The following is an 11,035-nucleotide window of genomic DNA, read 5'->3' on the forward strand; positions in this document are numbered from 1 at the left end:
AAATATTGATACAGACATTCCCATTTCCTTAATGATGAAAACTTGCCTCCCAAATAATAGTGCTATTGTTAAAGCCAATGAATAAAAGATAAGAAAAAATTGTTAAGATAATTCTTTGATTTATTTTCATAGCCAGTTATTTGATTGAAATTAATTTCAAGATACTGAAGAAGGGCCAAGTTGGGAATCCCTGTAGTAGAGGCCTCATAGTGTCCCCACCTTCACTTTTCCTGGCCCTATAGCTTAACAGTAGATTGTCCCCAGCTGCTTAGAACATTCCCTGCCATAGAAAATTGCCCTGGAACTAATGATTAATACCTTTATGCTTACTGATCACAATCCTTCTGGTCTAGCATTCTTTCCAGACTACTCCCATCTTTGTTCTTTCTGATGGCACTGGAGGACCATGTTGCCGGAAAAATGGCTCCATAAAGCATAACAGACCCTTGGAACTGCCACATAGCCCCTGGAATAATGCTCAGTTTTTCCCTTAAATACTCTAAGCTGGACTGAGAAAAAAAATGCAGTTTTCGAAGGTGTTAACCTGCTGCCTTCTCATATCTCCAACGCTCTGTCAGTAAATGCTTATTCTAAATATCCCAACTCTCGATCTATTGGCTGAGCTGCACAGGCAGCATGAGCCCAGGATTCAGTTGCCTTCCAGTTACAATACCTAGTGAATAATGAACTAAATGCAGCCTTTACATAGATGTAAACTGGAGAGATCTTTAATCCCCCACTACGGTGTGGCGACCATACATAAATACATAGTGTACATGTTTATTAAAGCTTTTTGACAGATTTGGTTATGAACAAATATCAAAGCTAAAATAAAATTATTGCATGCTAAAGAAAGATCTCACAAGTAGCCCATTTTTGCAATCGATGCTTTACAGAAATAGGAAAGAATTTTATGACTGTTAGACTAGTTAGCACAAAGGAGCTTGTTTAGAGTTTGGTCAAGGAGAGGCCACTTGTCCCTAGCAGGTGTGGGGGAGGAAGAAACTTTCTTCTATCCTCAAGGTTCTTGCTGGTCTGATAATCAAATAGACATGAGAAAGATTAACAAGAGAAGATAACCAAATTTAATACATATATATTTGTATAAGAAGCCCACAAAGATGAGAGAGTCAGAGATCTCACACGCAGGAGAGGTTCAGAGATAGAAAGGGGGATGGAGGTATATAAGACACTCTCAGGTAAGGTGCCTTGGGGGCTTCAAAGGTAATTGCAGAATGATAAGAACAATGGATGTTTAGTAAATAGAAATTTATCCTGCCCTATAGATAGGTCAAAAAGGATTATCTCTAATAATTTATTTTAGGCAACACCCTTAATTCAAGTTCTTCTGGGTAGTTAAGGGAAGTGCAGAAGTTTCTCTTGAGCTCACAGGTAAAGTTGCTCTTCGCTCAAAACAATCTGCATTAACAGAGGCACATCTTGGAGTGACTCCTTCTGAACCCCCACACAAGCCAAGTACTTTCCAACAAACCTCATCCATGTGGGAAATAAGGGCAAAGTAATTTTACACGTACCATCTGGCAAAAATGTTAGTAGGCGATCTCCCAAGAAGCCTGACAACAGGGGTATGTTTCATTACATTATTAAATTATCTAGCTCAGTCTCACAAAGACTCATCAGGAGTACCCTTGAGAGCCAACCCATTTCCAGGGGTCATATTCACATTAACCAAGCTCAGGAGACTGAACAAAACAGATTGCCTACTTATTATTAATTCATAATCAAATTAATTGAGAATGTTCATGGGGATGATAGGTTATATGACAATTCATTTATCTTTATAAGCAGATGTATATGGTAAATCAAATCATAAGTTGCTTGGCAAACATGGAATGTGAACAAAGGAGAATTAGTTTGATGAATAGAATGTTTCATGGCATTGTGCATCCAATTCTACACAAGTCTTCCTTTTTCCTATAAAGTTTAGGATAATTCCCTTTGTTTACAAGCCTTAAGTCGTACCTTGCCAGAACTAACTTTCATGTAGTAACAACAAAACCATATTTATTCTTCAGGTTATTACCAAGTTACTAGCATCTTCTCTTTGCCATTACCCACAGTTTTTGAAAACTAATTTTCCTTTCTAAAATGTCTTAAAGGCATATGACACTAAGACCATCCTCTCAAGATAATCTCTTAAGTAGTCCTCCTCTTTCCCTGCCACTGCCAAATTGCTTGGAGACAAGGGTTCCTCTCCCAGCCCTCACTGCCATAATCAACCACCATGGTCCAGAAAGGCCTTGCTGCTAGAGATATATGAATATTAATACTTTACAAGAGGTGCTGAAGACTGCCCTCATTCACGGTGTGTCAAGGTTCAGAACTAGTCACCCAAAGATGTGCTTCTGTGGTATGAGGATTGTTTGGAGCTAAGGGCAACTTCAGCTGCAGGCTCAGGAGAAACTTCTGCTCCTCCCTTGACTACCTGGAAGAACTTGAATTAAGGGCCTTGCCTATAAAAAGAGATGTTGAAGATAATCTCTTTTGACCTATCTATGGGGCATGATAAACTTCTATTTACTAAATGTCTGTTGTTCTTATCATCCAATGACCCTTTGAAACCCCCAAGGTATACCTTACCTCATCCCTAGCTCAGAATGTCTTATATACCCATGTTCTCTTTATGTCTGAGAACCTCTCCTGCATGTGAGGTCTCTGATCATCTGATGTATGCAGGGTTCCCATACATGTGTATGTATTAAATTTGGTTGTTTTCTCTCACTAATCTGTCTCCTGTCTATTTGATTATTAGACCAGCCAGAATAACCTTAAGGATAAAGGAAAGTTTCTCTTCCTCCACAATAGCCTAGCAGGTATAATTCCCAAAGCTGCCAAAGCCTTAGACCAATGTCAAACCCACCTTTGTGTACTTGCTTCCAACTGTGATGAGCCTATCTGTCAAGTTGGTGGAGATCTTCTGTGCTGTAGACCAAATCCACCTAATTAAGGTTGATGACAAGACACTAAGGGAATGGGTAGGCCTCTGTAAAGGTGACAGAAAAGCCCCGTAAATTGGTCGGTTGCAGTTAAGGACTATGGCAAAGAGTCTCACGCCAAGGAGTTATCAAGGAGTACTTTAAATGCAAGAAATGAACAAGTAAACTTCTCTCTTAAAAAAAATATTTCTTGGACTACTTTTGCCATTACTTAAAACATACTTCATTTTAGCCTTTTTAATGACCTATAGAAACATGTTTTTTATTTTATTTTATTTTATTTTATTTAGTAAACAAAACAAACTGCTTAATACAGTACCTAGTATGTAGTAAACTCAATAATTTTGAGCAATTATAGATATAAAAAACAGCTTTATTTGGTCAAATATATTGATTAGATTCTCGATGAGGTAAAACTATATTTCTGATATTCTTTTAGTTTTTAACTAAAAGAAGAAAAGGAACTAAACAAACTTTAGGAAAATAATAAGTTCTAGTTTTAGTTGAAGCTGGGAGCTCATGCTGTATTTCCAGTAATGAGGAATCAAGGAATGAAAGTGATAGACATGGTTCTGTTAAGGGTGGAAAATTTTCAAGTGAGCCAACTAGCTAAGTCAGCTACAGGGAAGAAATATCTTTAGATACCAGAAGTTGTCCTACTTGCTTGGGTGTGGTTTAGGAGGTGTATTGTATAAGATATGAAGATGGCCAATGTCTGCTTCTATAATCCACTTACTTGTTAACCAGGGTGTGGTACTAGGTTATGTATTGTGCTAATGGCCAACTTCTGCTTCTGTAATCTGCTTGCTTGTTCTAGGCTTTATAATTGCCTCACTCTCAAACCCCAGGGTTGATCTTCTCTAACCCTGCGTGGTAGAATCAGTCGCTGGCCGGCTAATTAAGGCTCATAATTAATCTCAATTGGCTCCGTGGGTCTTAGAATCGTTTGCACCATAACAGTTTCATAGTGTAGCAGTTAGCACATCTGCTTTACACGCAGAAGGTCCTGGGTTCATGCCCCAGTGGAGCCATAGTCCATGGTCTATGGCCATGCCACCCTGAACAAGCCTGATATCTGATCTCAGCTGCTGAGCAGGGTGGGGCCTGGTTAATACTTGGATGGGAGACCACCTAGGAAGACCAGGCATGAATAATAATAACAAAATTTTAAAAAATGGAAGTGAAACTTCAAGCCTTCTGATAATTGTGTAAAGGTGGGAAAGTTTGCCTAAAGTATGTGAGTTTTTTTACCTAATGGGCTTTAAATATTTTCTAGAAGATTGTTCAAACTGTTATCTGAAATGGAAGCTTTCTTTCTTTTTAGAAGAATTACAGAGCACTTTTAAAATTTTTGATTGTTTTACATTTTAGGGTGGCATGGTCCAAAACTGTGCTGCTTTATTTAGAATATCTCACATATAATGAATTTAATACTTTACAGTCCATACTCAAATCCTTTTTTTAGGTCGCTCTTCTGAATCTCAGTTCTGAATATACTATAAGTTGATGAATAATTCTGTGTTCAGCCTATCTATGTCTTTGATTTTATACAGTTGAGCTTTTTGAAGTCCATATTTCTTATTTAATATTACTCTGTAGTTATCTTCAGCTACATTTTCTGTTTAGAACTGATTACTATAAGTCAGTGGTTCTTAAAATGTGGTCCCATCAGAATTAAAATATGCTATATTTAAAAAAATAACCTTTAGCCCCATATCTACTTCCAGCTATTGCCCCATTTCTCTGTTCAGGATACAGCAAAACTACTCAAAAGTAGTTTCACCTTCATCCATTCTTTCATAAACCGATTCCAATAAAGTTTTCCTCTCTACCACCTCACTGAAACACTTGTCAAAGTCACTCATGACTTACACATTGCATAATCAAACCCTCTGGGTCTTAGTCCATATGTTATCTCACAAGATACTTTTACACAGCTGGGCCATTCCCTTTTGAAACAGATTCTTTACTTGGCTTCCTGGCATTATAGTCTTCTAATTTCCTCCTGTTTCACTAATCATCACTCCTTTGATCTCATTTGTTTATTCTGTTCATTCCCCTAACTTCTAAATGTTGGAGTTTCCTAAAACTTAGTCCTTGATTTCTTTCCTACTTATACTTATCTGGTCTCATGATTTAAATATCTCTGTGTGGATGTTGTTCAAATTGAATATATTCAATTTGAACTTATCCATTGAACTCCAGACCTGATACTTAATTGCCTCACAACAGCCAATTTCCCCCAGATGGTCCCTTCACTTAATTCAGGGGTGTGGTCAAATAACACCTTATCAGAGACCTTCCCTGATCAACCTACCTAAAATAACTTCTTGCCCCAGCACTCCCTCTCCCCTAATCCTTTTTTACTTTTTTTTCCCCTTTATAATTATTACCTGGGATATTATAAATATAAACATATATTTATATGTATTTATATATCTATATATAATATGTAACATAAATACACATAGACACATTTACATGTATATATAATGCATATATAATTATTTGCCTATACTTATATAAATATATATCATGTAAACATAAATATATATTTACAAATATTTACATTATACACACACACACACACACACACACACACACACACACACACACACACATACATATTTACACGTTTTTTGGTCTGTTTTCCCCTACTAGAATTTACTAGAATCTAAGCTCTAAGAGGGCAGGCTCTTAGTGCATAGAATAGTCCCTAGACTTTAAAAGGCACTGAATGACTATATAATAGCATTCCAGACAATATGAGTAGCTTGATTCCAAGACATTCATCCTGAGAATTTTAGCAATAATAACAAAACAAAAAAGGCCTAACCATCTGCTATATATAGTAAGGAACATTAAGTTAATATCTAGATTTTACATATTAAAAATTGACTCCACTTGCCACAAATCAAGCACCTACAGTGAAAGGGAAAATGGTTTGTACAGCTTTTGTGGAGAAACGGCTAATAAACTCAACTTTTGTTGCATTATTTGCCTGGAAATCTTGTGCAGTGCCTCGATTTTTGCTGTTTTAGAAGAAGCGAACAAAACTAATTTTTTTCTTGCGTGCCAATAGCAAATATCAAATTCAGGGTATTTGGAAGAATTTCATGATGCTGCAGTTTGAGCTGTTTCCTCACTACAAGCCATTTTGGTAAGTAGAAGATCAAGCTTTTCTGATGCCCTAGTGACTCACGAGATTATTCTTTTGAATTGATTTTAATATCCCGAACCTGAAACCAAAAGAGAAAAGTAGGAACAGTGACAGCAACAGCTTTTTTGATAAAAGCAAGAATCCTCTTTGGATTTCATTTGGTCAGCATAAATAGGTATTAATGTAGGTCTTCCATAAAAGTAAAGTGGTGTAATGCAAACTTTCAAAAGTGGGGGTTTCTCTTTGCTTTATGTCATTTTGGTTTATGAAAGGTTTCATAGGAACACTGTCCTTTTAGATAGCAGGGGAAACCTGTATCAAATTAATTGCATTTATAAAAGTATACCACATTCTCTCACATCTTTGTACTTTTATACATATTGTTTCTTCTGGACTGACCTTTCTTTTGATTTGACTTTACCTTCTCCTTGATGCTTCTCCTGATCTCCTTGGTCTCATTTTGAGCAATTCTGACTCTATGTCGGAAAGACCTTTTGAATACATTGTAAAAATTATTGCATATTATTAATCTGCTAATCTCATTCTCCCAAAATATTGTTCACTGAAATAATAAAAGACTGTCTTTTATTTCTGTGTTCCATTTGCATAGTATAGTGCCTGCCATAAGTAGGTGTTCAATAAATATTTGCTAAATGAATGAATGAAAAATAAGTCCTCTCTTCCCCTAGCCTAGCAGCAGGAACTAACATTTTCCCAGGTTCTAAGCCATTCCTTGAAATAACTGAAAAGTGGGAAAGTACTGGTTAGAGTCTTCCGTAATTCAATTTTTTCTTAGAGTGCCTGTGTTCCTTTGTCTTGATAAATATATTCAGTAGACAACTAAGATCATAAAAGCTTTCAAAGCTTTTGGAGTACATGTACTAAATAAAGCTAGGATGTACAAAAATTCTTCTACCTTTTATTTGGAACACATTTTTATTTAAGAAGTCATTGTCATTCAGTTAATTAGTTGAAATGCTTTATTTCTTAAAGGTATTTTTTTCAATTAATTCAAATATTTTTATATTCCAAATCAGGTATTCTAGCCATAGAATTAAAACTCATTTTTTTTTTCTGAGTATATTTTCTCTTAAATATACAAAGGAATATATTTTCATAGAGTATGTTGAAAATTAGGAAAATCAAGGGTTCTGGTTCTGTCAGGTGCAGTGTTCAGAGTGTTATTTTGATAAAATCCAGTAGCTCTGATATGGCTTGAAAATACTTGCTCCTTTGGAGTATAATTGCAGGGAAAAAACTGTGGAATCGGTAAAAATTCACCATAACTACTTGAAATGGTTTTATACATAATCATCTTAGGTTCTGACAGTGAGGTAGCTGTATGGAGTGTCTTTGGATCCAACATACATGAAAACACAGGATTGCCAGGGTTCACACAAGGAGGCAGTTTTTCAGGCTTCATTTCTGTGTCTGATTTTGAAGCTGAAGTATTTTTCTTATCCTAAAATATAAACACATCATATCATTCACAATTATAAAGTTCTGGAGGGAAAAAATACCCCAAACTATTACACTTAGCCCAAACTCTATCTTACACCACTCACAAAAATTAACTTGAAATTAAAGACTTAAATATAAGACCTGAAACTGCAAAACTCTTAGGAAAAAATATAGAAAAAGTTCCTTGATATTGGTCTTGGCAACATTTTTTTTGGCTTTGACACCAAAAACATAAGCAACAAATGCAAAAATAAACAAGTGGACTGCATCAAACAAAAAAGCTTCTGCTCAGCAAAAGAAACATCAACAGAATGAGACAACCTACAGAATGAGAGAAAATATTTGTAACCCAGATAATTGATAAGGTATTAATATTCAAAATGTACACGGAACTCATGCAACTCAATAGAAAAAAAAAAAATCTGATTTACAAATGGGCAGAGGACCTCAATAAACATTTTTCCAGAGCAGACACACAGATGGCCAACAGGTACATGAAAAAGGAAATGCAAATCAAACCACAATGAGATATCACCTCACACCTGTTAAAAGTGCTGTTATCAAAAAGTCCAGAGATAACAAGTGTTGGCCAGGATGCGAAAGAAAGGGAACCCTTGTTGGTGAGAATGTAAGTTGGTACAGCCTCTATGGAAAACAGTATGGAAGTCCTTCGAAAAAAAATTAAAAAGAGAACTACCATATGATCCAGCAATTTGTCCTGGACATATATTCAAAGGAAATGAAATGTTGGGGAGGAAAATTTTTCCTATACTCGCCTAGGTTCTTCTGATTGGTCTAATAATCAAATTGACATTGAGACAGATTAGCAGGAGAAAAATGAATTAAAGTTAACATGTATACCTGAGAGAGACCCAGGAAAAATGAGCAACTCTGAAATGGCAGGAGCCACTACCTTAAGTAATAACATCAGCAGCTAAAGACAACTAATGTTGGGGTGGGGAGTCATTTATGGAAGAGGGAGGTGTAAGAAACTATGCAGTTTCTTAAAAATAATCAGCCTAAAATAATTCTTATGCCAAAGAGACATATTTTCGGCAAATTTTGCTTCCTTACAGAAATCACTATGTCAGAGCTGTCTGTATCCCCATGTTTATCGCAGCATTATTTACATTAGCCAAAACACAGAAACAATCTTTGTCTATCGATGGATGAATAAATAAAGAAAATATGGTATAAATACACAATAGAAAGAGAAAGATAAATACTGTATGATCTCACATATATTTGGAATCTGAAAAATAAAAAAGCCAAATGCATTAAAACAGTAGGATGTTAGTTGCCAGGGGTTAGGAGGGTGGAGGGAGATGGAAAGATCTTGGTCAAAGGGTACAAACTTCCAGTTATAAGAATAAGTTCAGGTGACCTAATGAATAGCATGGTGACTGTAGTTAACAATACTGTATTATATATTCAAAAATTGCTAAGAAAGTAGATCTTAAATATTCTCAACAACAAAAAAATTGTAACTATATGAGATGATGGAGGTGATACCCAATATTGTGGTAACATTTCACAATATATTCATATATCAAATCATCATGTTGTATTTCAATAAAGCTGGAAAAACAAAAAACTTAGCCCTGTCCACTCTGCTCTTTTTAGAATCCTGTTCTTTTGAGGGCATTGAAGAGTAATTGTGGTAGCTGCTATGAAAAAAAAAGATTTATGAAAATATATAGGAGGTTCTAATCTAGTGTGGGGGTACTAAGGAAGGCCATTCCGGTTAAATGTCATTGAATCTAAGACTGTAAGACAAGGAAGGAAAAAATAGAAGTGGGAACAAAAAAAAAAAGTATGGCAAGACAAGTAAGTTGAGATAATAGAGGGGCAGGTGTCAGATCTTTCAGGGAGAGTCTTCTTGACTATGTTAAAAACTTGGGTCTTTCCTAAAGCAAAGGAAACCTATTGAAGGATTTTAAGGAAAAGCATGTCACGATGTAACAATTTTTACTGTGACTACTTGGGCTGCTGTCAGGGCCTTGAATGGACATGGAAAGGAGATACAGCAGGCCCAGTGATGCTCAAGCTGTTGGTCCCTATATCACACTGTGAGCACAGTAAGCCCTCATTTAACATTGTTGATAGGTTCTTGGAACTTAGGTAAAACCAATTTTTTATCATAGGCTAATTGACATAAACAGGAGTTAAGTTCCTAGGGCATCTCATTAACATTATTACAAAATGATGCTATTCAAGGCCCTGTTGTACTGTGCTATCACATTTGTTATGAAAGATGTGGCTTAGTGGTGATTAGGAGTTAGAGGCCTTTGAGGAGGCAGGTTAAGGAGTGTGGAGATATGGAGAGAGAGAGAAAGCCATGAACTTACATGGATTATGTAAGAACATGACAAGGAGACTAATTTGGAAACTTGTTCGTATTTGTATTTCTCCTGGAGTAAGAGTTATGAAAGTACATATTAGGTGTCACCAGTTTTGGGTTCTGTTGTTGGCACTGATAATAGCTGTGTGACTTTGATGAAATTATTTTACAAGGATTCGAGTTCCTTGTCTATAAATATAAAACAAAGGAGATGGGTTAGATGGTTTTGTTTACTAATCTGAGGACTCCCATATCAAGGTTCTCCAAATATAGCAATAGGAACTAAGTGATTTTCAGTTATTCAAAAAGCATAAAGTGTATATTTATTCATGATAAGGCACCTGTGATAAGGCCCTTAATAAATGAACTTTGTGGTGTCCATTTAGGCAAAAAGTTTAAGTAGTTAAAAAAACAAAAACAAAAATTTGGCAACTTCTATAATACTTAAGATCTAAGGCCTTCCAGATCAGAAATTATGTTATTATATCTAAATAACTTCATAATGGTTGTTAGGATACTGTAACTGACTTTTTTAAGGTTGAACAAGTAGAAGATTGTTTATATTCATTAAAGTTCCTTTTCTATGAAGATACAGCAGATAGTGATTCATGAAGCTGAGACCCTATAAGGTTGAACAAGTAGAAGATTGTTTATATTCATTAAAGTTCCTTTTCTATGAAGATATAGCAGATAGTGATTCATGAAGCTGAGACCCTATAAGACTTCTAAATCCTTAAAACTAGCAAGCCCGTAATCTGTTTCTCCAACTCTAAAAATGGAGATAAACATGTTTACAGAGCTGTTCTATCAAGCTTAAGGACAAAGCCTTTTTGAGTTTCAAATTTGGGTCAGATTAAATAGGTTCCTTTTTAGTGTATCCCAGCTCACCCAGAATTCCTGGGTTATTCTACCTAATGTCTCAGCAAAGTCAAATTTCCCAATGTCAGGAACCTATTTGTTTTGAAAGCTTGAGTTCAAATAATGTGAAGTATCTAGTCCACTTTTTCTTTTCCTTTGTTGAGATTTGAATGATTATCAAGAGAGTGTTGGAAGAGTAGCACAAAGCAGGAACTGTGACCTAGGTTCCAATCCTTTATCATCATTTCCCCTTTGCAT

General features: G+C 35.7%; 1 protein-coding gene across 1 annotated transcript in view; it reads right to left on the minus strand.

Moving 5' to 3' along the window:
* Positions 1–7,079: 7,079 nt before the first annotated feature.
* CUNH15orf65 (chromosome unknown C15orf65 homolog) overlaps positions 7,080–11,035 on the minus strand; it is a 6,742-nt gene continuing 2,786 nt past the window's right edge. The window contains exon 2 of the mRNA XM_011363455.2: positions 7,080–7,579. Within this exon, the coding sequence (XP_011361757.1) occupies positions 7,232–7,579 (348 nt within the window). The 3' untranslated portion in view covers positions 7,080–7,231. The remainder of the gene's footprint in view (positions 7,580–11,035) is intronic.

The sequence above is a fragment of the Pteropus vampyrus genome, unplaced genomic scaffold (assembly GCF_000151845.1).
Source record: "Pteropus vampyrus isolate Shadow unplaced genomic scaffold, Pvam_2.0 Scaffold85, whole genome shotgun sequence".
NCBI classification, from domain to species: Eukaryota; Metazoa; Chordata; class Mammalia; order Chiroptera; family Pteropodidae; genus Pteropus; species Pteropus vampyrus.